Source organism: Salvelinus namaycush, chromosome 22 (genome assembly GCF_016432855.1).
Source record: "Salvelinus namaycush isolate Seneca chromosome 22, SaNama_1.0, whole genome shotgun sequence".
NCBI classification, from domain to species: Eukaryota; Metazoa; Chordata; class Actinopteri; order Salmoniformes; family Salmonidae; genus Salvelinus; species Salvelinus namaycush.
In genome coordinates, this window is record NC_052328.1 from 9,455,981 (window position 1) to 9,483,860 (window position 27,880).

At 41.8% G+C, this 27,880-nt stretch overlaps 1 protein-coding gene across 1 annotated transcript; it reads left to right on the plus strand.

The window, feature by feature from the left end:
* The first annotated feature begins 1,067 nt into the window (after positions 1-1,067).
* LOC120017532 (brorin-like) lies at positions 1,068-27,880 on the plus strand. Its single transcript, XM_038960354.1, has 4 exons — positions 1,068-1,386; positions 11,075-11,835; positions 13,484-13,613; positions 26,936-27,880. The coding sequence occupies exons 2-4, from the start codon at positions 11,155-11,157 to the stop codon at positions 27,085-27,087; spliced, it is 963 nt and encodes a 320-aa protein (XP_038816282.1). The 5' UTR covers positions 1,068-1,386; positions 11,075-11,154; the 3' UTR covers positions 27,088-27,880.

Below are 27,880 nucleotides of genomic sequence, written 5' to 3' on the forward strand. Positions count from 1 at the left end.
TGGGTACTGTATATTTATCCATTTTGAGTTCAGGGTGTAACACAAACAAAATGTAGAATAAGTCAAGGGGTATAAATACTTTCTGAAGGCACTGTATTAAACCTTATTTTTGTATAACTTGAAAGATTCATCATTTCCCTGTGCTCACAATCCAACCCCCTAAGAACCCAAGAAATACATACCATGGACTTACATTTCTAAATAGTGGATTACTCCGTTCAAGTCTAAAATGCTGTTGGATATAATCAATAGTTAGGGAATGGAAATGTAATGACAGTAAGTAAAGACATTTCAACCTTAGGTGAAGTGTAACTGCAGCAACAGCCAACAGTGGTGCTGGGCTGTGTGCCCTGGGCAGTTAGGAGTTCACAGACGTTTGTTTAATGCTATAGTAATGATTTCCCTTCTGGCCCTGTCACAGGGGAAAGTAAAGGGGCATGGAATGACTCTAAATAATCAATTATATTAATGTAGTACCCACAGTGTTGGGAATGAAAAAGATTTGAAGAGCTTAATCACTCTGCAGTGTTACTCTGTGACATATATGCAAATTGCCATACTCTGATAATTTCCTAGATTTTCCGAGAGTGAGCATCGAGTAAGACATTGACCAAATAGCTTAATTATGGTACTAAAAAGTGTTATGAATTATATTATTTTTTATTGTGGTTAAAAGGTATGGGGTCCTAAAGTTTATGAGGGGTGTGTGTGTGTGTGTGTGGTGTTCTTTGACCTGGGCTTTGATCTGTCTGGGCACAGTCTCAGTTCACAATGCTTTTCTCATATCAGCCAAATGAAATGACTGTGGTGAAACATTACATGAAGGACCCTCAAAGAACAGGATAACCTACTAAAAACAATATCTTGGTTGGTTAGTTAACCCGAGGGTCTTCAGAGTCCACTCATGCTTTATTTGTTTAATTCTCCATAAAGAAGCCATACATAGCCCTTCTAGTGGTCAAGTCCACGCTCCTATTTCATTGACCCCATGACTATGTGACGTAAGGACCCTAATGTTTTTTTGGTCACCCATACCAAAAAAGTGCCAATGTAGATCAGGGAGAGCATTGGCGCCACACTCGTCTCACAGTGTATCGAACGAACGACAGAGCAGCTGTTATACTGTACTTAGAAAGGAAGACCGTAAGTTGTGCAAGACACATCTAGACAATCAAGCATCCTTATTGGGAACTAAGCTACAAGACCAGTGTTTGCAATAGTATTTGTATTATTGGTTTGTTGTAGGCTTATATACGACCGTTTCTCTGCCTCTATAGTGATATGTTGTTACCGTGGGCAGCTTATAGCTTGCAATAAAAAAGCTTCGACTTCTACCTCAACCCAACCGTCAGCCAACGGATAAAGGACACACGCAGAAGCTTACAGGTAACACGCATTTATATTATCTGCCACTTTCAATTGGTTCGCAATTTATGCAGGTGTATACCCCACCAATGAATCCAATATGAAATAATGTGGCTTCATTCACACCAATTGACTTTGTTCAATAGGAGATAGTTGCGTAAATATCTGATGATTCACAGCATCACGCCTCTGACATCTATAGTATACAGAATGGATTTAAAGGTAGTAAATGCACATTAAATGTGCATGCATATCTGGACAGATTGGACACCGGTGAGGTAGTAATAACATAATAAAACCATTCAAAGGCTGTTGCGCTCTAATCTGACGACCAATCGAATAAACTAACTGTGTATGCCGCTATAATCAGAATAATGGAAGGTTTTATTATATGTTGAATTGGACAACAATGTGAATTCGCTGCGAAATAACAATCGTGGCTCCTTTTTTTGAGATATCTGGCAATCTCTGAAGTGCATTTAATAGCCGAGGCTATAGCGCTGTAACAGGTGCTGGAAACTGAATAAACATGTTGAGGTGGGGGTGTTAAGACTAAGCACAATCTATTTGATCATACTGCAAATGCACTTCTTGAAATAAGCAATTACAATATAAAACATTGTATTCTCCTATCACATGCATCATTTGTCATCAAGTCATATTGAAAGGTATGAACCATAGAAACCTCATATGCTCATTAACAACTGATAGGTCAGTGTGCTTAGTAAATATCTCTCAAACAATCCGTTCTGAAAAATTGTGTGTCTGTGTTATAGTTGTAATAGAGTTTAGTATAAGCCTTAAGAGAACGCTGCCTTTCCCTTTAACTGCAGCTTAGCTTTAATTGGGGGGTTTTGGTTGTCGACTACATGATGGCCCACTGGGCATAGACATCGATTCAAAGTCTATTCCACATTGGTGCGACGTCTGGAAACAACGTTGATTCAACCAGTGTAAGCCCAGTGTGGAAGTTGAACTGGTCTTGAGATTAGTCCTGTGAATGGGGTTTCATTGCTGATGTGATAGGTGACCTCTAGCACACAGTTGCTGAGTCAATGGCCCTGTACACGCTCAAATTGTACAACTGATAGGACTGTGATACAGTTGACAGTTTTTCTGCACAAAAATAAATTCACAAGCATTGTGGATATATATACATATATATTTTTTTGTTGCAGTCAAGCTCTCTGTTGTATCACAAAAATATAAATTGTATCACAACCATTGGTGCAAATGTGTTGTTGTACATCAAATGTGTTGTTGTACATGACTGTGTAAGGAGCCATAAAATAGGAAATGCTTCAGCCAGATATTCTCTTCCCAGCTTACTCTGCTATGGTCTGTTATAAACTGCTGGTGATATCCAACCTCGGAGGTAAGGGCAGACCCCACTACAATTTGTCATTTGCATAAGACTACATTTGATCATTTAGCAGACTCTCCCTAACAAAGGAGGCTGAACAGCATAGCGTAGAGATAATAATCATGAATAAACGATTGTGGTCATTATTCGCTGATTTCCCCCAGAAGATTTTGGCATGAAGTGAGAACTCCACTCAAGGATAAGAGATTGACCCTTCATAGATGTGTTGGACCCACAAGAGCATTAGAGCAATCAGCCATGGAACAACCCTAGGCTCTCAACAAAGAAGGAAGGAAGGATGAGAAAGATCAGGTCTACAAAAGTGCTCATTTGAGCAGTTGTCCTTTAAATCTAAATCATTTGTATTGGCCAGCCCTTGCCAAACCAGTCCAATTAAAATATTATACATTAGTCTATAAGCAACAACTATACAGTCTTCACTCAATGTAAAACTGGCATTTTATTAGACACCATCGGTCAGAAGTTATAGAACACCTACTCATTCAAGGGTTTTTCTTTATTTTTACTATTTTCTACATTGTAGAATAATAATGAAGACATAAAAACTATGAAATAACACATATGGAATCATGTAAAAAAACCCAAGTGTTAAACAAATCAAAATATGTTTTATATTTGAAATTCTTCAAATAACCACCCTTTGCCTTGATGACAGCTTTGAACACTCTTGGCATTCTCTCAACCAGCTTCACCTGGAATGCTTTTCCAACAGTCTTGAAGGAGATCCTACATATGCTGAGCACGTGTTGGCTGCTTTTCCTTCACTCTGTGGTCCAACTCATCCCAAACCATCTTAATTTGGTTGAGGTCGGGGAATTGTGGAGGCCAGGTCAACTGATGCAGCACTCCATCCCTCTCCTTGGTAAAATAGCCCTTACACAGCCTGAAGGTGTGTTGGGTCATTGTCCTGTTGAAAACAAATGATAGTCCCGCTAAGCCCAAACTAGATGGGATGGCATATTGCTGCAGAATGCTGTGGTAGCCATGCTGGTTAAAGTGTGCCTTGAATTCTAAATAAATCAGAGACAGTGTCACCAGCAAAGCACCCCCACACCATAACGCCTCCTCCTCCATGCTTTACGGTGGGAAATATACATGCGGAGATCATCCGTTCACCCACACCGGGTCTCACAAAGACATGGCGGTTGGAACCAAAAATCTCCAATTTGGACTCCAGACCAAATGGCAAATTTCCACTGGTCTAATGTCCATTGCTCTTGTTTTTTGGCCCAAGCAAGTCTCTTCTTATTATTGGTGTCCTTTAGTAATGGCTTCTTTGCAGCAATTCGACCATGAAGGCCTGATTCACACAGTCTCCTCTGGACAGTTGATGTTGAGATGTGTCTGTTACTTGAACTCTGTGAAGCATTTATTTGGGCTGTAATTTCTGAGGCTGGTAACTCTAATGAATTTATCCTCTGCAGCAGAGGTAACTCTGGGTCTCCCATTCCCGTGGCGGTCCTCATGAGAGCCAGTTTCATCATAGCGCTTGATGGTTTTTGCGACTGCTCTTGAAGAAACTTTCAAAGTTCTTGAAATGTTCAGTATTGACTGACCTTCATGTGTTAAAGTAACGATGGACTGTCGTTTCTTTTTTGCTTATTTCAGCTGTTCTTTCCATAATATGGACTTGGTCTTTTATCAAATAGGGCTATCTTCTGTATACCATCCCCACTACCTTGTCACAACACAACTGACTGGCTCAAACGCATTAAGAAGGAAAGAAATTCCACAAATGAACTTTTAAGAAGGCACATCTGTTAATTGAAATGCATTCCAGGTGACTACCTCATGAAGCTGGTTGAGAGAATGCCAAGACTGTGCAAAGCTTTCATCAAGGCAAAGGGTGGCTATTTGAAGAATCTCAACTATAAAATAAATGTTGATTTGTTTAACACTTTTTTGGTTACTACATGATTCCATATGTGTTATTTCATAGATTTGATGTCTTCGCTATTATTCTACAATGTAGAAAATAGTAAAAATAAAGAAAAACCCTTGAATGAGTAGGTGTTCTAAAACTTTTGACCGGTAGTCTCGTTAAGTTTTGATGTAACCTTCCTTGATGAATAAGACTATAATATAACATATGTCACAATTTCAGTGTCTCGTTAAATGTTATTGAACCTGGCAGTTTCACACTCTTAAATAGCATAGCCAGATGAAATTTTGCCAAGCCCCCGATTAAATGTTGCTGAGACATTGCATTGTTCAGTCAGACATTGCATTGTTCAGTCAGATAGGCATTTTGAGATGTGAAGACAACCTCGACTGAACCTCGACTGAATTACAACTATGTCAACAGTAACGACTAGCCTAAACCTGCTCTCCTCAAAACACAAAACCTGTTCATTCATTCTAAACCAGTAGAGCAGTACACCTTTAAATGTCACTGGAAACATTGAAAGTCTTCTGTCAGCCAGACAGGGATCAATAAACCATTCATTCTGCGCTCATACAACCACTATTGTTGTACTGTGTTATACAGAAATAACTAATTACCACTGTTAGATAATCATTGGGATTATTTCCACATATGCAATATACTTCCACATGCACTAGCAGATAAAAGGCAATAAGAGAAAAAGAAAGATGAACATACAGCTGACTAGAGCCACTATGAACCAAGAAGATGATGGTTGATGGTTAGCCTGAGGACAATGCAGAGTCTAGTAGGAGGGAAAGAGGACAGCTAGCAGGCAACAGCATTAGCAGTGGGACTGTCACAGCCAGGCACTAGCAGCTTTTAGGTTACGGCAAATAGAGCCAAATTATGTTCTTTCACTAATGAACCACTGGCTCTGTCTGCTGCGGCACTATCGGTATGCACCCTGTTCTGCCACCTCTCAGAGCCCAGTCTCAGCCTTGCTTCTTGGATTTTGCCTCTTGGCTCATACACAACAATTTAACAGAACAGAATCACCTCACAAATACCAAACGCCACTAGCATACCACACCACTCATTTTCAATTCAAGTATGTTCTGTGAATAGATTGGAATAGTTTTCGGGCATTGCAAAATTATCATTGTTTTAAATGCAGATTTTGAAGTAACCTCGTCCCCAGGCTGGATGTCTAGGGCTGTGGTGTTGAGCCTACACATGAAGTGACTTTCAATTTATGTTTGGAATTGAATTTGAATTCACCACAGCCCTTATCTCAATATATACTTCCCTGAGGTGCCAGGACAGGCCCATCCATTTATTAGTGTGGTATATCCTAAGAAATTACATTTTTTATGTTGTTACTGATAACATATGTTTTTTTGTTCCCTTTATATTACCATACAGCATTTTTTAAAAGACTGACTTGCTCAGGGAAAGCTTAAAGTATTTATACAGCTTCTATTCTTTCATGAGAATCCTAATTAGGAAACGGTAGTTGCAGCTACTCTGTTGAAAGCTAATTCAGTGCCAGTGGAGTTGACATTTTAATCAATACTGCATGGACTCTTTTTAAATGGGTCCCGCTACATGTCTACGGCTCATTGTTAGGTCAAAGTCAATACAGTGAAATCTCACCTTTTTACACAAAGATAGACACATCCATTCCATTTACATTTACATTTAAGTCATTTAGCAGACGCTCTTATCCAGAGCGACTTACAAATTGGAAAGTTCATACATATTCATCCTGGTCCCCCCGTGGGGAATGAACCCACAACCCTGGCGTTGCAAGCGCCATGCTCTACCAACTGAGCCACACGGGACCACTGCATTCCACTGCAGTGTCGAAACAAAACACAGGAAGGCATTACATCTCAAAAAATAAATAGCATATTATGATAGTTCGGTGAATCAAATAGATTGATTAGTAATGAAACAAAACGTTTCTTCGTCTCTGTCACAAGACATTGCATACGGGGTGTCATCGACATGACCTCATCAACTCAATGCAGTAATTGACGTCCGTCCTACTTACCTAGGACCAACTCTGTGGCATTGTGGATAGAGTGTCCACCCTGATATTGGAAGGTTGGGAGTTAGATCCCTGGGTGAGTCATACCAAGGACTATAAAAATGGGACCCGATGGCGGTAAGGACCTGTGATAGACTAACGTCCTGTCTAGGAGGTGTGCTTGAATACTGTAGAAACAGGAGATTGGCTCCTGTGTCTATGGGCTGTTCCATCTCGCACAAGCTGGAAGTACTCACTCGCCTTGACTTTTTCCCCAATACCCCATAATGTCAAAGTGGAATTATGTTTGTGAAAATGTTTACAAATGAATTAAAAAAGGAAATGCTGAAATGTTTAAAGTCAATAAGTATTCAACCCCTTTGTTATGGCAAGGCTAAATACATTCAGGAGTAAGAAATTGCTTAATAAGTTGCGTGGACTCACTCTGTGTGCAATAATATTGATTAACATGATTTTTGAAGGACTACTTCCTCTCTTTACCCCACATATATAATTATCTGTTAGGTCCCTCAGTCGAGCAGTGAATTACAAACACAGATTCAACTACAAAGACCATGGTGTTCCAATGCCTTGCAAAGGGCACATATTGGTAGATGGGTACAAATGAAAAAAAACAGACATTGAATATCCATTTGAGCATGGTGAAGTTATTAATTACACGTTAGATGGTGTATCAATACACCCAGTCACTACAAAGATACAGACATCCTTCCTAACTCAGTAAGAAACCACTCGGAAATTTCACCATGAGGCCAATGGTGAGTTTTAAACAGTTGCAGAGTTAAATGGCTGTGATAGGAGAAAACTGAGGATGGATCAACAACATTTTAGTTGCTCCACAATACTAACCTAACTGACAGAGTGAAAAGAAGGACACCTGTACAGAATAAAAAATATTCAGAAACATGCATCCTGTTTGCGACAAGGCATGTGGTGGCATATTTCTGCTTTACCAAATGAGGAGAGTTACAAACTTCACACACCAGTCAGAGTTATACTTAAACTACATCTTTAATAATAAGAGCTTTGCAATAGCCTTTTTGACTTTCAATGATGCGCTATCTCTTATGAACCATTGAAAAGTACCAACAGAAAAGTACAAAGATCTTTTATAGCCAAGATACAACCTACATGACGAGCCACAGATCTTAGGAACAGTTCACAAAGGTGAAGATTTGTATGAAAGATATCTATAAAACATATCAGACAGTTACTGCTGTGTCAACAGTTTTCACTGTAAAAACCAGTGTCGGGCCCTCCTACTCCAAACAGGAACCGTCTCTCCCTGGTACGGTATAGAACAGAACCATTAGCTCATGTTCTCTGGAATGCTCTTTAGGTTTTATCACCCAAAGACATCGTAAATCTCCTCTGTCAGTGTTATCTCATAGAGGCCCATCCTCAGTAGAACACACACACACAATAGTTAACAGAATATTCTATTCTGTCGAAAAAAACAACCATTATAATGCAATACAAGCATTATAATATAATCTTGCAATTTTCCACGACAGGCATTAAAGTAATACTGCAAAAAATGTGGCAAAGCAATTCACTTTTTGTCCTGAATACAAAGTGTTATGTTTGGGGCAAATCCAATACAACACATTAATGAGTAGCACTCCATATTTTCAAGCTTAGTGGTGGCTGCATCATGTTATGAGTATGCTTGTAATTGTTACGTACTGGGGAGTATTTGAGGATAAAAAATAAATGTAATGGTGCTAAGCACAGGCAAAATCCTAGAGAAAAACTTGGTTCAGTCTGATTTCCACCAGACACTGGGAGATGATATCACCTTTCAGCAGGACAATAACCTAAAACAAAAGGCCAAATCTACACTGGAGTTGCTTACCGAGAAGATAGTGAATCTTCCTGAGTGGCTGAGTTACAGTTTTGACTTCAATCTATTTGAAAATCTATGGCAAGACCTGTAAATGGTTGTCTAGCAATGATCAACTACCAATTTATAGGGCTTGAAGAATTTAGAAAATAATAATGGGCAAATGTTGCACAGTCCAGGTGTGGAAAGCTCTTAGAGTCTTACCCAGAAAGACTCACAGCTGTAATCGCTGCCAAAGGTGCTTCTACAAAGTATTGACTCAGGAGTGTGAATATTTATGTAAATAATATATTCAATAAATTAGCAAACATTTCTGAATAGATTATTTCACTTTGTCATTATGGGATATTATGTGTAGATTAGTGAATTTTTAAAATATTGAATCCATTTTGAATTCAGGCTGTAACATAACAAAATAATAAGTAAAAGGGCATGAATACTTTGTGAAGGCACTGTACTTACCTAGGGTGGTGGTGTCATGATAATGTCATAGAAAATGTAAAACAGCAAATAGTCATGACAGTTGGTGTCTGTTATGACAACCGAACACTGTCATGACTCAACCATTGTTTGATTACTGAACTTGGTAGATTATGATTACTGCATTGTTTGTTTGACAAATATAAGTAATGAATCCAAAGGCTTCATTTTTATTCCCTTTACATTAGTGGTCTCAAACTCCTGGCCAGCGGGGTACATCAGATCCGTAAGTCGCAGTTTGGTGGCCCTGCCTGGAGTTTGAGACCACTGCACAAAACAGGAGCCAAAGTTATAGAATATACTGTATAAAGACACACTTCATTTCATTGTTCTGTATAACACTGTTCACTGATCTAAGTTGGTCTGGTAATTTCTTCAAGCTACAGTAAATTCATTCTTCCTGAAGATAATCAATTTCTCCCTGTATACAGTTCTCAGATTTATTTGAACTGGTATCTATTGATTATTTTTCCTTTGTTCTGAGTTGGGAGTGAGAGTGTTAGATTCAAGTTATTTTTTTTTTGCCATTTTCTCCTCAGTCTATCTCTGCTGGATGTATTTGATGCAAGGAAGCGTTAATGGAAGAAAACCTATTGATTTCCTGACACAGGCCAAATCAATACAGTCCAAGGAAATAGGGGTTCTCTTTGTCATGTGAGGTGTTTCTTTGATAGGATCAGACATTGCAATAAAACAAATCTGAATTCTTACCATTATTGGGGCTAACATGGAGACAATTAGTCATATCTGTTTATGCTGTATAGCCATCTGCTATGTTTGGCTATGACAACGACCGGAGGAGTTGGTTCTAGATGCATAAAGAGGTCGATGGAACTCGACCAAAACAATGTAAATGCCATGTATACGCGTGGGGGAAAGATCCTGAATCTTCTTATTGCCCCCCTGCAAAATTAGCCTACATTTAAGCTTGGTTCGAATACCCATACTAACATACCGTATACTACATATTTAGTGAATATATACTACATACTATATACTAGTAGTTCATTTTAATATACTTTGAGTAGTTAGTTAGATAGCCTGTAGTTAATATACTGGCAAGTTTGATGTATAAGTAGCCAACTAACGTTAGGTAGCTAGCTAACATACCGTATGTGGTTCGTAAGGACAGCGTAGCTAACAAATTGTCAGCCAACAGAATGTGTAAGGTAACTTATTTGAAAAGTCATTACTTTATTACATTGATCAACATTTTCTTAACATTTGTCATAATAGGTTAAAGCAATTCATTTGTATCTGCTCTCGTACTTCGGCTGTATATTTTTCGCCATTTTCTTCAAATCTGAAAACGATGTGAAGCCACGCCCATTTCCTGAAGAATTGCATTATGGGCCCTAAAGTACAGAAATAGTGTCCTCTGCATGTATACTTTATATATTGGAGAATTTAGTGCGACATCTGGGAACTTTTGGCATATTAACTATATCCATACTGTGACCAATAAGCATACTATATACTTAATTGACGTCACAAATAGTACGGTTAGTATGGTTAGTATGAGTATTCGAACACAGCTTTAGTCTATTATTTATATGTGTATTTCACACTATGTTAAGGTAAACATCAGAGTATAATGCTGTATGGATGTCAACTCCAATACATGTTCATGTCATCGTCACCAATAAACTGCATTACAGTTAAAAACGACTTTGACTACCACCTCTAATTTCTGTATGCGAGCTATGCTACCAGCTTATACGAATGGGAGTTAGCGTTTAGCAGTCACTTCTTCTATACCTGAAAAGGGACAACTTCTAAATGTTATACTGCGAAATCTGCCAAATACCCTGTATATCCAAATCGGACTTTAGTAACCACACTGTGGGCCTGTCATAATACATCCATCATGATGGATTTGAAGAATATTCACTTTGTTAGATCAGATTTATTGAAACGTGCGTCATCTGGCATCCTTCTTCTATCCCCCACGGTCTGCGTTCCATTGACCTCATCACCGCATCTATCCAACTGATTTTGGACCAGGCTAGGAGACAATATCAATGTCTATACTAAATGTGACAATCCTGTCAAATAATTAATTCTGGTTTCATTCTCTTTTTCCAGATGGACTGGCTCACACCGGAGATGTGAAGTGTGTTATGTGAAGCCAAGGTGTCATCCCACCTTGCAGGTGGTGGGGAGAGATGCTGCACTCTGTTGCCATGACAGCGGAAGTCCTGTTTGTTATGTGGTTTCTCATGACCAGTACTCAGTGTAATCCCGTGGCAGACTTGTTGGTGAGCCGGGAACGCTTTGAGCGCGTCCTGACCCAGGCCAGAGAGGACAAGTATGACAAGCAGCAGGCCTCGGAGGGGGCGCTCAGTTACAGCACCCAACAACAGCTGAAGGAGATCAGCTTCATGGGCCTGGAGGCCAACAGAGGGGTCAGCAATAGAACGTCTGTCAACAGATCCAGGACGAACTCCAGCTCCCAGAAACGTGGTGGATCCAAGGGTGGGAAGGCATCACAGGAGTTGTGGGAAGAGCAAGAGGGGGGCCTGAGTCGGGTAGACGAGGGCCCCACAAGTGAAACAAACCTCTCTCTTGACGCTATCGACGAGTACGCATATCCAGATTACAGGGGGAAGGGCTGCATTGATGAGAGTGGCTTTGTGTTCGCCATCGGGGAGAAATTTACTCCGGGGCCCTCCACGTGCCCTTGCCTCTGCACGGATGAGGGACCCCTGTGTGCCAAGCCTGAATGTCCCAAAGTTCACCCTCGCTGCGTCCGGGTGGACACCAGCCAGTGCTGTCCAGAGTGCAAGGAGAAGAAGAACTACTGTGAGTTCAGGGGAAAAGTCTACACAACGCTACAAGAGTTTAAGGTGAGTCTGGAAATGAGGTCTTTAAAGATTTACAGGGTCGTATTCTCTAGGAACCCAAAAAAAGCCAACAAGCCAAAAAAGGGAAGGGATTGCCTCAACGTGTCCAATGAGAAACGTTTGTGTTTGTTATCCATTGCGAAACGTTTGGCTACATGAATACAACCCATGTGATGTTGACACACCAATCCTTAGGCAGCATATTCCACAGTGCGGTTTCAGTTCAGTGTCTTAAAAAGGGTTTATTCGACAGGCTGTGCTTCACGAGATCAACCTCTGAATTGAAAAGAAGCTCCAGAACACTGGCGATCTACATGCGCCAGATATTGAATGTATCTTGTTACGAACGTTTCAGTCAGTAGACCTTCATCAGGGAAACTGTTGATAGCCTGCCAGTTGTATGCTGGGTTCATCGTGAGCGCTATACCAGTGCAGCAGGCAAAAAAGCAGCCAAGCACATTTAAAAGTCTGCATTTATTTGATTCACACAAAGCTTGAATTTTACTTGGCTCTGCTGAATTGAATAGTACTGTTTAAGCTTAAGAGTGTTTTTTCCCCCTTTGATATTCTTATCTTGATACACTCGCTAGTTTTTGTGGAGTTATCTATTTTAAGCCAAGCTCAGGAGACCTCAAAAGGTCTTATCTCTTGATTTACTATACCATCAGCTTTCTATTCTATATTTGATCAAAAATGTATTATATGTGGCTGTATAATGCGTCCCTTTGTGCTAGCACTGGAGGGTCACACCAAGAGGTTAGGTCTAATATGGGATTTATTTCTGCTAACGCAGAGTGATACAAGCAGCTCTGTATTGAGAGGCACAGCTTGTTACTCTCCTGGGAGAAGTCTGCGGGGAGAGAGAGACAGACAGAGATCAGAGAAAGAAAAGAGAAAGAGAGAGAGATACTGACTTCCACTAGAGTAAATAGCACTATCCTCTGTGGATGCCTGCCTATGGGATTTGAAACAAAGCAACGGGCAGAGCCTTCTGGTTGATTGCTGTGTTCTGCGGTGGTACAGTAAGTGGCGTCTCTCTTGCCGTTTTTCACAGTGGAGTGCCAGGCCAAAGCTCGAGACGCTCTGCAATCAACTTGATCCATGCTGTTAGGATTAACCTATGGTCTCTGATTAAAAGGAAAGGCTCACATGGCCACGGGTGCCTTCAGACTAAAACCTACAGCGGTAACATCTCCAGTCGAGAGGGGTGACCTGGTTGAAGGCGTAGTGTCGACAGAAGCTGCATCAGACAGTCTTTCGGACCTGTTTTTCTCCAATACTTTCAGAAATGGAAAGCTCCATTAAACAAACAAACTGTTCTCTCTTGTTCACAAAGCAATACACTTGGAAGCTTCTGTTACCCACTGAGCACACAATCAGCACATTGATTTCCCCATTTTCGGTTGATTGCGCACTGAAGTTCATTTCTCCTCTCCTTCAAATGAAGTATTTATTTCCAATGAAGTTCTGTAAGATCGGAACTTCCTGTGTTCTAAGCTTTGTGGCTGAATCTTCGATGTTCAATGTCATTGTGTTGGCTAGCGGGTCGGACATGTGTGTGTGTGTCTGGTGTGTGTGTGAGTGTGTCTGTGAGCGAGTGAGTGCTTACATGAAAGAGATGTACAAATAGTCTTTCTCCCTCTGCCCCCAGGTGTCTCCGTGTGAGAAGTGTCGCTGTGAGGGGAGTGGAGAGGTGTTGTGCTCTGTGTCAGCATGCCCTCAAACAGAGTGTGTGGATCCAGAGTATGAGCCTGATCAGTGCTGCCCCATCTGTAAGACCGGTGAGTGATCATGCTTGTCTCAAAACACTTACGTTACCGTAATACGGAACACACAGCATGCACACATGCAGCACTGAGCCATTTCATTTACCATTTGAATTTGAGTGTGTGTCTTTGCGAAATCATACATGATTGCCCAGAAAAATCATGCCTTACCATAGTTTGTTGCAGTGCTATTAATTCATATGATAGTGGGAATGCCTCTTTATTACCCAGACCTATTTGTTTCTAATGTGAACAGATGCTCCTGGTAAGTTGCCACAATATGCTGGTGTGAATAAAAGGCGAATCAAGGTTTGGGAATCCTGGGTTAGGGTGAGAACCTTTTGATTTGAAAGCATTGCACTGTTTTATAGGAGTGCTTCTCTGGCTCACTGTGGATTATCTGAAGTTGTTTCAGATGGTTTTAGACAGCATGTCCTAGATTGTGTCCCCTTGTTTTTCATGGCGTGACTCTAACGCAACATGGCAATGTCAGCAACGTTGCCTCGTTCAGCAAAAATAATGATGACTGGTGATATGTATCTCGAACATATCTCGGCCTCCTAAAGCGATGCTGTACCACAAACAAGGGAAATGCAATCAACATGAAATTAAATATCTATTGCTGCAAACACACAAAAACTGATACCAACAGAAAGTAATACCTTTGTCATCTTCACTTGTGAAATACCACCATTTAATATCAGTACTGTATTGTTTTCTTAAATACATTTAATTGAGAGTGATATTTTTTCAATAGCTATTTTTGCATACATGTGCATCTTGTCTCTTCAGCAGTAGTGCTCTCTCTTTCTCTAGAGATGTTTAGGAATACCTGCACTAGGAGATATATGGCATACTGTATGTGGTGTCCATGTATATCAAAGATCCAAACATATCTATGCGCTCATTCAGGCAATAAGAGCTTTGTAGTGTTGTGGTTTTAAAATGAATCAAGGCCAGCTTCAATCAAATCAAATCAAATGTATTTATATAGCCCTTCTTACATCAGCTGATATCTCAAAGTGCTGTACAGAAACCCAGCCTAAAACCCCAAACAGCAAGCAATGCAGGTGTAGAAGCACGGTGGCTAGGAAAAACTCCCTAGAAAGGCCAAAACCTAGGAAGAAACCTAGAGAGGAACCAGGCTATGAGGGGTGGACTGTCCTCTTCTGGCTGTGCCGGTGGAGATTATAACAGAACATGGCCAAGATGTTCAAATGTTCATAAATGACCAGCATGGTCAAATAATAATAATCACAGTAGTTGTCGAGGGTGCAGCAAGTCAGCACCTCAGGAGTAAACGTCAGTTGGCTTTTCATAGCCGATCATTAAGAGTATCTCTACCGCTCCTGCGGTCTCTAGAGAGTTGAAAACAGCAGGTCTGGGACAGGTAGCACGTCCGGTGAACAGGGCAGGGTTCCATAGCCGCAGGCAGAACAGTTGAAACTGGAGCAGCAGCACGGCCAGGTGGACTGGGGACAGCAAGGAGTCATCATGCCAGGTAGTCCTGAGGCATGGTCCTAGGGCTCAGGTCCTCTGAGAGAGAGAAAGAAAGAGAGAAAGAATTAGAGAGAGCATACTTAAATTCACACAGGACACCGAATAAGACAGGAGAAGTACTCCAGATATAACAAACTGACCCTGGCCCCCCGACACATAAACTACTGCAGCATAAATACTGGAGGCTGAGACAGGAGGGGTCAGGAGACACTGTGGCCCCATCCGATGATACCCCCGGACAGGGCCAAACAGGAAGGATATAACCCCACCCACTTTGCCAAAGCACAGCCCCCACACCACTAGAGGGATATCTTCAACCACCAACTTACCATCCTGAGACAAGGCCGAGTATAGCCCACAAAGATCTCCGCCACGGCACAACCCAAGGGGGGGCGCCAACCCAGACAGGAAGATCACATCAGTGACTCAACCCACTCAAGTGACACACCCCTCCTAGGGACGGCATGAAAGAGCACCAGTAAGCCAGTGACTCAGCCCCTGTAATAGGGTTAGAGGCAGAGAATCCCAGTGGAGAGAGGGGAACCGGCCAGGCAGAGACAGCAAGGGCGGTTCGTTGCTCCAGAGCCTTTCCGTTCACCTTCACACTCCTGGGCCAGACTACACTCAATCATATAACCCACTGAAGAGATGAGTCTTCAGTAAAGACTTAAAGCTTGAGACCGAGTCTGCGTCTCTCACATGGGTAGGCAGACCATTCCATAAAAATGGAGCTCTATAGGAGAAAGCCCTGCCTCCAGCTGTTTGCTTAGAAATTCTAGGAACAATTAGGAGGCCTGCGTCTTGTGACCGTAGCGTACGTGTAGGTATGTACGGCAGGACCAAATCGGAAAGATAGGTAGGAGCAAGCCCATGTAATGCTTTGTAGGTTAGCAGTAAAACCTTGAAATCAGCCCTTACCTTAACAGGAAGCCAGTGTAGGGAGGCTAGCACTGGAGTAATATGATCACATTTTTTGGTTCTTGTCAGGATTCTAGCAGCCGTATTTAGCACTAACTGAATTTTATTTAGTGCTTTATCTGGGTAGCCGGAAAGTAGAGCATTTGCAGTAGTCTGACCAAGAAGTAACAAAAACATGGATTAATTTTTCTGCATCATTTTTGGACAGAAAGTTTGATTTTTGCAATGTTACGTAGATGGAAAAAAGCTGTCCTTGAAACAGTCTTGATATGTTCGTCAAAAGAGAGATCAGGGTCCAGAGTAACGCCGAGGTTCTTCACAGTTTTATTTGAGATGACTTTACAACCATCAAGATTGTCAGATTCAACAGAAGATCTCTTTGTTTCTTGGGACCTAGAACAAGTATCTCTGTTTTGTCCGAGTTTAAAAGTAGAAAGTTTGCAGCCATCCACTTCCTTATGTCTGAAACACAGGCTTCTAGCGAGGGCAATTTTGGGGCATCACCGTGTTTCATTGAAATGTACAGCTGTGTGTCATCCGCATAGCAGTGAAAGTTAACATTATGTTTTCGAATGACATCCCCAAGAGGTAAAATATATATTGAAAACAATAGTGGTCCTAAAACGGAACCTTGCGGAACACCAACATTTACAGTTGATTTGTCAGAGGACAAACCATTCACAGACAACCCTGATATCTTTCCGACAGATAAGACCTAAACCAGGCCAGAACTTGTCCGTGTAGACCAATTTGGGTTTCCAATCTCTCCAAAAGAATGTGGTGATCGATGGTATCAAAGGCAGCACTAAGGTCTAAGAGCACGAGGACAGATGCAGAGCCTCGGTCTGACGCCATTAAAAGGTAATTTACCACAAGTGCAGTCTCAGTGCTATGATGGGGTCTAAAACCAGACTGAAGCATTTCGTATACATTGTTTGTCTTCAGGAAGGCAGTGAGTCGCTGCGCAACAGCTTTTTCAAAAATTTTTGAGAGGAATGGATGATTCGATATAGGCCGATAGTTTTTTATATTTTCTGGGTCAAGGTTTGGCTTTTTCAAGAGAGGCTTTATTACTGCCACTTTTAGTGAGTTTGGTACACATCCGGTGGATAGAGAGCCGTTTATTATGTTCAACATAGGAGGGCCAAGCACAGGAAGCAGCTCTTTCAGTAGTTTAGTTGGAATAGGGTCCAGTATGCAGCTTGAAGGTTTAGAGGCCATGATTATTTTCATCATTGTGTCAAGAGATATAGTACTGAAACACTTGAGTGTCTCTCTTGATCCTAGGACCTGGCAGAGTTGTGCCAGTTGTGCCAGACTCAGGACAACTGAGCTTTGGAGGAATACGCAGATTTAAAGAGGAGTCCGTAATTTGCTTTCTAATGATCATGATCTTTTCCTCAAAGAAGTTCATGAATTCATTCCCAAACCAGAAACCGTGGATTGATGGCAGCATTCGCGTGAAACTGAAAGCGCGAACCACTGCTTTTAACCAGGGCAAGGTGACCGGAAACATGACCGAATACAAACAGTGTAGCTATTCCCTCCGCAAGGCAATCAAACAAGCTAAGTCCCAGTATAGAGACAAAGTAGAGTCGCAATTCAACAGCTCAGACACAAGAGGTATGTGGCAGGGTCTACAGTCAATCACGGATTACAAAAAGAAAACCAGCCCCGTCGCGGACCAGGATGTCTTGCTCCCAGACAGACTAAATAACTTTTTTGCTCGCTTTGAGGACAATACAGTGCCATTGACACGGCCCGCTACCAAAACCTGTGGGCTCTCCTTCACTGCAGCCGAGGTGAGTAAAACATTTAAACGTGTTAACCCTCGCAAGGCTGCAGGCCCAGACGGCATTCCCAGCCGCGTCCTCAGAGCATGCGCAGACCAGCTGGCTGGTGTGTTTAAGGACATATTCAATCAATCCTTATCCCAGTCTGCTGTTCCCACATGCTTCAAGAGGGCCACCATTGTTCCTGTTCCCAAGAAAGCTAAGGTAACTGAGCTAAACGACTACCGCCCCGTAGCACTCACTTCCGTCATCATGAAGTGCTTTGAGAGACTAGTCAAGGACCATATCACCTCCACCCTACCTGACACCCTAGACCCACTCCAATTTGCTTACCGACCCAATAGGTCCACAGACGACGCAATCGCAACCACACTGCACACTGCCCTAACCCATCTGGACAAGAGGAATACCTATGTGAGAATGCTGTTCATCGACTACAGCTCAGCATTTAACACCATAGTACCCTCCAAACTCGTCATCAAGCTCGAGACCCTGGGTCTCGACCCCGCCCTGTGCAACTGGGTCCTGGACTTCCTGACGGGCCGCCCCCAGGTGGTGAGGGTAGGTAACAACATCTCCACCCCGCTGATCCTCAACACTGGGGCCCCACAAGGGTGCGTTCTGAGCCCTCTCCTGTACTCCCTGTTCACCCACGACTGCGTGGCCATGCACGCCTCCAACTCAATCATCAAGTTTGCGGACGACACTACAGTGGTAGGCTTGATTACCAACAACGACGAGACGGCCTACAGGGAGGAGGTGAGGGCCCTCGGAGTGTGGCGTCAGGAAAATAACCTCACACTCAACGTCAACAAAACAAAGGAGATGATTGTGGACTTCAGGAAACAGCAGAGGGAGCACCCCCCTATCCACATCGACGGGACAGTAGTGGAGAAGGTGGAAAGTTTTAAGTTCCTCGGTGTACACATCACGGACAAACTGAATTGGTCCACCCACACAGACAGCGTTGTGAAGAAGGCGCAGCAGCGCCTCTTCAACCTCAGGAGGCTGAAGAAATTCAGCTTGTCACCAAAAGCACTCACAAACTTCTACAGATGCACAATCGAGAGCATCCTGTCGGGCTGTATCACCGCCTGGTACGGCAACTGCTCCGCCCACAACCGTAAGGCTCTCCAGAGGGTAGTGAGGTCTGCACAACGCATCACCGGGGGCAAACTACCTGCCCTCCAGGACACCTACACCACCCGATGTCACAGGAAGGCCATAAAGATCATCAAGGACAACAACCACCCGAGCCACTGCCTGTTCACCCCGCTATCATCCAGAAGGCGAGGTCAGTACAGGTGCATCAAAGCGGGGACCGAGAGACTGAAAAACAGCTTCTATCTCAAGGCCATCAGACTGTTAAACAGCCACCACTAACATTTAGTGGCCGCTGCCAACATACTGACTCAACTCCAGCCACTTTAATAATGGGAATTGATGGAAATTATGTAAAAATGTATCACTAGCCACTTTAAACAATGCCACTTAATATAATGTTTACATATCCTACATTACTCATCTCATATGTATATGTATATACTGTACTCTATATCATCTACTGCATCTTGCCATCTTTATGTAATACATGTATCACTAGCCACTTTAAACTATGCCACTTTATGTTTACATACCCTACATTACTCATCTCATATGTATAGACTGTACACTATACCATCTACTGCATCTTGCCTATGCCATTCTGTACCATCACTCATTCATATATCTTTATGTACATATTCTTTATCCCTTTACACTTGTGTGTATAAGGTAGTTGTTGTGGAATTGTTAGGTTAGATTACTTGTTGGTTATTACTGCATTGTCGGAACTAGAAGCACAAGCATTTCGCTACACTCGCATTAACATCTGCTAACCATGTGTATGTGACAAATACAATTTGATTTGATTTGATTTGATTTATTACTGCTGAAGTGAAAGCCATCCTCACTTGGGGAATGCTGCTTTTTAGTTAGCTTTGCGACAGTATCAAAAATACATTTCGGATTGTTCTTATTTTCCTCAATTAAGTTGGAAAAATAGGATGATCGAGCAGCAGTGAGGGCTCTTCGATACTGCACGGTACTGTCTTTCTAAGCTAGTCGGAAGACTTCCAGTTTGGTGTGGCGCCATTTCCGTTCCAATTTTCTGGAAGCTTGCTTCAGAGCTCGGGTATTTTCTGTATACCAGGGAGCTAGTTTCTTATGACAAATGTTTTTAGTTTTTAGGGGTGCAACTGCATCTAGAGTATTGCGCAAGGTTAAATTGAGTTCCTCAGTTAGGTGGTTAACTGATTTTTGTCCTCTGACGTCCTTGGGTAGGCAGAGGGAGTCTGGAATGGCATCAAGGAATCTTTGTGTTGTCTGAGAATTTATAATTTATAGCACGAGAATTTTGATGCTCCTTGGTTGGGGTCTGAGCAGATTATTTGTTGCGATTGCAAATGTGCAGGATTATAAGGAAAAACATTAAGATCCACAACATTTATTCCATGGGACAAAACTAGGTCCAGAGTATGACTGTGACAGTGAGTAGGTCCAGAGACATGTTGGACAAAACCCACTGAGTCGATGATGGCTCCGAAAGCATTTTGGAGTGGGTCTGTGGACTTTTCCATGTGAATATTAAAATCACCAAATTTGAACATTATCTGCAATGACTACAAGGTCCGATAGGAATTCAGGGAACTCAGTGAAGAACGCTGTATTTGACCCAGGAGGCCTGTAAACAGTAGCTATAAAAAGTGATTGAGTAGGCTGCATAGATTTCATGACTAGAAGCTCAAAAGACGAAAACGTCATTTTTGTTTTGTAAATTGAAATTTGCTATCGTAAATGTTAGCAACACCTCCGCCTTTGCGGGATGCACGGGGGATATGGTCACTAGTGTAACCAGGAGGTGAGGTCTCATTTAACACAGTAAATTCATCAGGCTTAAGCCATGTTTCAGTCAGGCCAATCATTATGATCAGTGATTAGTTCATTGACTATAACTGCCTTTGAAGTGAGGGATCTAACATTAAGTAGCCCTATTTTGAGATGTGAGGTATCACGATCTCTTTCAATAATGGCAGGAATGGAGGAGGTCTTTATCCTAGTGAGATTGCTAAGGCGAACACCGCCATGTTTAGTTTTGCCCAACCTAGGTCGAGGCACAGACATGGTCTCAATGGGGATAGCTGAGCTGACTACACTGACTGTGCTAGTGGCAGACTCCACTAAGCTGGCAGGCTGGCTAACAGCCTGCTGCCTGGCCTGCACCCTATTTCATTGTGGAGCTAGAGGAGTTAGAGCCCTGTCTATGTCGGTAGATAAGATGAGAGCACCCCTCCAGCTAGGATGGAGTCCGTCACTCCTCAACAGGCCAGGCTTGGTCCTGTTTGTGGGTGAGTCCCAGAAAGAGGGCCAATTATCTACAAATTCTATCTTTTGGGAGGGGCAGAAAACAGTTTTCAATCAGCGATTGAGTTGTGAGACTCTGCTGTAGAGCTCGTCACTCCCCCTAACTGGGAGGGGGCCAGAGACAATTACTCGATGCCGACACATCTTTCTAGCTGATTTACACGCTGAAGCTATGTTGCGCTTGGTGACCTCTGACTGTTTCATCCTAACATCGTTGGTGCCGACGTGGATAACAATATCTCTATACTCGCCAGTTTTAGCTTTAGCCAGCACCATCTTCAGATTAGCCTTAACATCGGTAGCCCTGCCCCCTGGTAAACAGTATATGATCGCTGGATGATTCGTTTTAAGTCTAATACTGCGGGTACCATAAGTCCCTCTATTACCATAAGATTAAGATTACCACATTTCAATTCCCCCCCGTTTTAGAGTAGCACTGTAAAAATGTAAAGTGGTACTTGACTGTACATAACACACCTTTTGTCATGGCTCCATTTATCACGTTGGAGGTAAGACCCAGATGCAGACAGCGTTGAAGAAACAAAAGTTTATTCCTGACAACAGGGGCAGGCAATCAACAGGTTAAGGCAGGCAGGGGTCAATAATCCAGAGAAGGTATAAATGGTCCAGAATGGCAGGCAGTCTCAGGGTCAGGGCAGGCAGAACGGTCAAAACCCAGGGAGGACTAGAAACAGGAGCAGGAAAACAGGCAAGAGCAGGGAAAAATGCTGGTAGGTATGAAAAGAACAAAACGAACTGGTAACAGACAAACAGAGAACACAGGTATAAATACACAAGGGATAATGGGGAAGATGGGCGACACCTGGAGGGGGTGGAGACAAGCACACAGGTGAAACAGATCAGGGTGTGACACCATTGAGAAGTACTTGGGTCAGTAGATTTTTACATGGGTCTCAACATGGGTTTAGGTGTCTTCATTGTTTCATTGTGTTTCATAGTCTAGGCTACATTTACACGGTCTTGTAACAAAAATAAATGTTACTCGTTTTCTGGAGTCTGTAAGAGGGCAATTGTCAGCCCTTGTAAAGGCCACTTATATCTGAATCAAGCTGAGAAGTTAACCTTTTTCTCATATGTCTCTGTTAATGTTGCGCAACCAGCTGCTTTAAGGGACTATGAAAAAAAAAACTGTGGTGCGTCCCAATAATGATCTCCTTTCTTCTAAAGTGTACACTCATTCACTACTTCCCACAGAGCTCAAAGCATTGGATTGGTGGAGGAATTGGGTAGAGGGAGTTTCCACCCTAATTCTTATACCAATTATTTCCTTTAAAGTCAAGTGAACAAGGAGGAGAGAGAAACAACTTTGGTTAAACAGTGTGTGCCCAGTGGTTTGCCACCTCATTCACATTTCTTACATTATGTGTCCTTGTATGTTAACGTGTAGGTAGACAACACAACTTTTGCTATGAGTTTTGCTTACAGTGATCTTTATGTCCCTGTCCACTTCAATGTTGATTATAGATCTACCAAACTTAAACAGCTTACCCATTCTCCAATAAGTTTGACTCAGGTAGTCTCTTAAGTTTTTCACTGTATCGTAGGAGTGCCAGGCTCACATACAGATGTTGTCTAAGGGGGAAACAGCTGTTGCAACCTCCTGAGCGCTCCATGCATCTGAAGTATGACATCAAAGCACCTCTCATTGCTAATGGCCATCATGTCGCAGACAGGATGGGAGACTCACAAAAAAAGAATGCCTAGTTGTGGAAAATACCTTGTACTTGGGTCAGTAGATTACAGTAGATGTCCTTACTTCAATATAAATTATGTTTTAAGAAGAACATCTGAGAAATAGAAGTTGGCCAATTAACAAGTCATAGCAGTAAGGCTGTCATTCTTTTATCTCATTTTCACATACATTACATTACTATAATGAATTATGATAGTAGGCATTGTATTAACATTGTAAAAAACCTACGTGTTGGGAAGTTTGATACCTTCATCTATTATGCAGAGACATCATTTTGTCCTTTTCAGGCATGCAAAATCATTTGTGATCGTCAGCGAGAGCAACGTGTCTCAGGTGTGTTGTTCACGCTGTACGCAGAGACACTTGAGGAAGACCCAGGGGGACAGATGAAAGTGAGAGATATCGCTAGCATCCAACCCAGGCAGTTGTTCATGAATATCAAAGAACATCTGTGGCATTGCAACTTTGTGAGATTCAAACAGGTTCACATGAGGTTTTTACCTGCTCATTGAACCAGGGTAATCTATCATGAAGATACAATCATCACATCATATTTGGTTTCACATAACAAGTAAAATACAGATGGCAGAATGCATGCACAGGTGCAGTCAATTGAATTGTGGAAGAAAGACAAAAACAACCTTTCTCAATACTTCTAAAGATTCCATGCACATGTTTTGTGCACAAATTCAATTATACCTGTCTACACAATGGATTCAAAGTATGCTAAGGAAATTCAGCATCCCTTCTGTAAGTTTCCTGCTGCTTCCAAGAATCCAGTAGTTGACTTTACTGACTCTAAATCCCTCTGTCCTCAATGCCTCAGTGGTGGTACTGGTAGCCCCTCCGTCTCGAGTTTTGCTCGTGCAGACCATTGCCTTGGCAACACTTAAGGAAACAAGTGGTGCTCTCAAAGGCTCAGACATTGGGGTCGACACTCATCTGAGGAGGTTGTAATAAACAGTCGAAACCGTAGCCAAAACCCTTTCAAAACGGCAAAACACAAGAGGAAGAAGCCTGGTCGCTAGGGGGAACAGCAACTCTCTCATTTAAAATGAGGGAGGTATTGGTAAAAATATTCATTGAAGAGGTTTGGAGATGCTGTGAAAATATATTTAAGAGCACTTTCAAAATGGCAGGGGTGGGAGACATATATGGTGGTGGGGATATTAGACTGCATTGATTTCCCACTTTCGAAGCAGCTCTCGACCACCCTTGATTATGAAGGAAAGCAATGGTTTCCATTCTCGATGCTATTACTCCTACTCATTAAATGCAAAAGCTCAGATGTCCATAACCGTTCAACTGTGCAACATTTTGCTCTTTTGATTTCAATAATGCTCCCCGCAGACTCTATTAGACTATTTGCAAGACTATTACGATGGAAATATTTTGTAGGTTTATTTCAGGCGCCTTTGCTTTAGCTTATTTGTTTTACTGTGTCTGATGATATAATGGATTGGGATAAGAAAGCCATGGAAACACAGACAATGACAGCTTGTGAGATAAACATGAATGGAAAATGCTCTAATACTAGATAAACACTAAAACCTAACATAGAAGGTGTGCTGCTTCACAGAAGGTAAAACCTGGCACTGTCTTACACCATTGACTGTTCCAGAATAATGTGGCAGCATATATTCAAGACGGCACACTCATTCTATTGCAACATGTTGGGAAGTAAATGATTCACAGCATAGAAAATCACTGCTCTGAAGGCTTCTCACACCCAAACAATTTCGATGACCATTTTCACAAAGCCAAGGCATTTTGCTGCATTCATAATGCATACTTCCTAAAGAACTACATTACGGGAAGTGATTTCTCACTATTCTGCTATTTCCCTTACCTCAACTCTCAGAGCCAGTAAAGTGGAGCATTAATGATGTGTACAGTATAAGGATGTGTCCCTGATTTATTTATATCTCTCGTCTACCACCAGTAGCGTTGAGCCACAGGTGCTAATGGCTGTTTCTTTCACATTCAGCCCACCTGCTCAGTTTTCAGTACCTATTACACGATCACATCTTGGACTGTCCATTTGTGTTTTCTGATATAGTCTGATGCTTGAGGTTATTAACGGTGGATAATGCTCTGTTGAGGCCCATTTTAATCAAAACACTTTCTACTGTCAGAGAGAAGAGAGATGTTGTGTTAATGAAGCCGTGGCGACTAAAAGATGGGCATTCGTGTGATAAGCAGAAAGAAAGGGGGACAGCAGTGAGTAAGCACAGCAGAGAGGCACATAATGGGTGCATACATTAATAGGATTGAGTGTCATGCTAATCATTCTGTCCACAAATGGATGACAGGCTGTCTGTCTGTCGCTCAAGTCTTGGCTCCATAGCAACATTTCTCCTGGTTTGTATTGGGGTGAGGTATACCTCTTTAGAGCATCACACGTCACACATTATTTACCAGTTTGTCTCAATCATTTTGATAAGACTATCCTCGAGGAAATATTTTGCTTAATGTTATTAATGACTCAATTGCGACAGAAGACGGGACATGTGGTGAGTTGTTATTCAGGGAGGGTTTCTTCAGTCTTCATCTAGAGTTATAAATGTGCGAGTGCTCCCATTTTGACAGCCCCAGCAAACTGTTCACTATAGATTGATGCGCCGGCAGGCCTCTCCTCAGTGCTTCTGTCCAGTGAAGATTCCTTTGCTTCAGCTGAAAGACGCACAACTTATCAGTGGGAGCAGCATCTTAATACCAGAATAGTGTTGCTCGAGCTCATGTTTTTTTTTTAAGGAGAAACCATTGCCTGCAGCTGTATGTCATGTTGTGGCTGCAGCTCCAGGAATGGGTATTTGGGTCCATGCTGCTTGAACGATAAGGGATGATTTATGTGAATATATTTTTAGCCAGTTGTGGAAGAAAAATTGAGCTTCTTGAGACAATGGCCACCGTTTCACACTGGGAACCAGAGCTAAGTAGGTTATAATGTAGGTTACATGTAACAAAAAATTGATGAACCGAGATTTTACATTTCAGTGCAACTGCATTTATTAATTGAATACTGATGTTTTACAAAGTTGTATGTCTGATTTAAACATGATGTTGAAATGGTTTTGATCATATGTGCATTAGTAACATTATTTTTCATCAGAGAGACAATCCAATGAAGGGTAATGAATTTGGGCATGTCTTCCCTTTTACCACCTGTTCAGGGGTTCGGCACCATGAAAAACAGCTCAGTGGGACTGTTGTTGGAGTGGGTGGAATTCTAACACAGCTGGGTGTCGGCATCTCAACTATCCAGTGTTCTTACCGATTTGTATTGGCGTGATTGTTAAACAGTAGCGATAGTTTTGATGTCTTCAATATTATTCTACAATGTATAAAATAGTCAAAATAAAGAAAAACCCTTGAATGAGTAGGTGTGTCCAAACTTTTGACTGGTACTCTGTATTATGATGACATTTGGTGACGTTTTTGTTCGTTTTGGTCTTCAGTAAGTTTTTTTTGTTGGTTGTTCATACATTTTTTCAGTGAGCAAGCCAAAATCGGCAACAGTAGCGATTCTTCAATGAAGTGTTTGTGTCATTCAACGAGAGACAACTTGTTTTCATGAATTTCTTTTTCACCTGAGAAATACTGCACCAAACAGCTTAGTTATATGTAAAATTGCACAACTAAGATCTGCTCAGCAAAAACGTCAAAATTAATAAAATATTTATTGAGTTATCTATTACTATTTTGAGGACGCGTATACTGTCTACGGGATCTCAAGATGGACAAACAGTACTACTGAAGCTTTTTTTCTCATTTTTCAACAAAGGTATTTTAAGGGAGTATGCAGCACACTTGTTCGGTTTGCCCAGCCGAGTTTGGCTAGGTGCCAGCCGAACCAAAGCATGCTGATGGCTTTAGCCAGCACATCCACTCCATCCACAATCCCACTAAGCTATTTTTCAGAGTAGACCAGCTCTTGGATTGACTGTATACAAGATCATTGAGATTGTCTGAGACCACTTTAACAGTTACCTTGATTCTTCTTTTGCCAGGGCCAAACTGTTATGCAGACACACAAGTGATCCCAGCTGGGCGCGAGGTGAAGATTGATGAGTGTACAATCTGCTACTGCACCTATGAAGTGGGCACGTGGCAGATCGAGCATCAGGCTACCTGCAGCAAGAACGATTGCCAGGTGAGCTAGAGACTGGCCCTGACAGTGGGTATGGGGGCAGGGGCTATGGGGCCATAGGTGCTCCCGCCGTGTCCATGTCAGCCAGCACGCAACTCAACGCTAGCCTGATTAAACCAGACTGAACGCTGGTGAGCGCAAACAAATGAGTGCAGCGTTCAGTCTAGTTTAACCTGGCTAACTGAACGCAGCCTTCACCCAGTCTATACCAGACATCAGGGTCATCCCCTAGACCGTATGATTTCTGCATTTACAATCACATGTATTATTAAATCAAGCTTTATATGAAGAGTTTGAATCCATATACAGAATATCTATTTATCTATGTACTGAATTATTTATGGAGAAAAACTAGCCAAAACATATTTTTTATAGCCACTGCATTTTATTAAACTGCAATGTATTTGGGTTAGAGGTCAAATAAACATAATGGAATGTATAGAATCCTTACTGTCTGTGTTTCATGGAGGTAGAAACCATAGCCTACTGACAGGGGGTGTCATTCTTACACGATGCACCACCTGAAGTAAAACAATGGGTAAAACTTGTAAGGTTTCAATTTGAAAATTGTGCGTAATTTTGAAAATAACTTAGTGAAGAAATGTAAGAAATGACATGACTGTTTTGTGATTTGGTTATATGTGTTTTGCAATTTCAATGTGTTTTGATTTTATGTGCTTTTTGTAAGCAGTTCTCTTTGTATTATGTATTCATGTTTAAAATAAACAGCAACCTGTGCGCTGTAGGTGCTTGTATGATAATATCAATCAATTTCTTGAACCAAATACATTAAAAAAAAGTATAA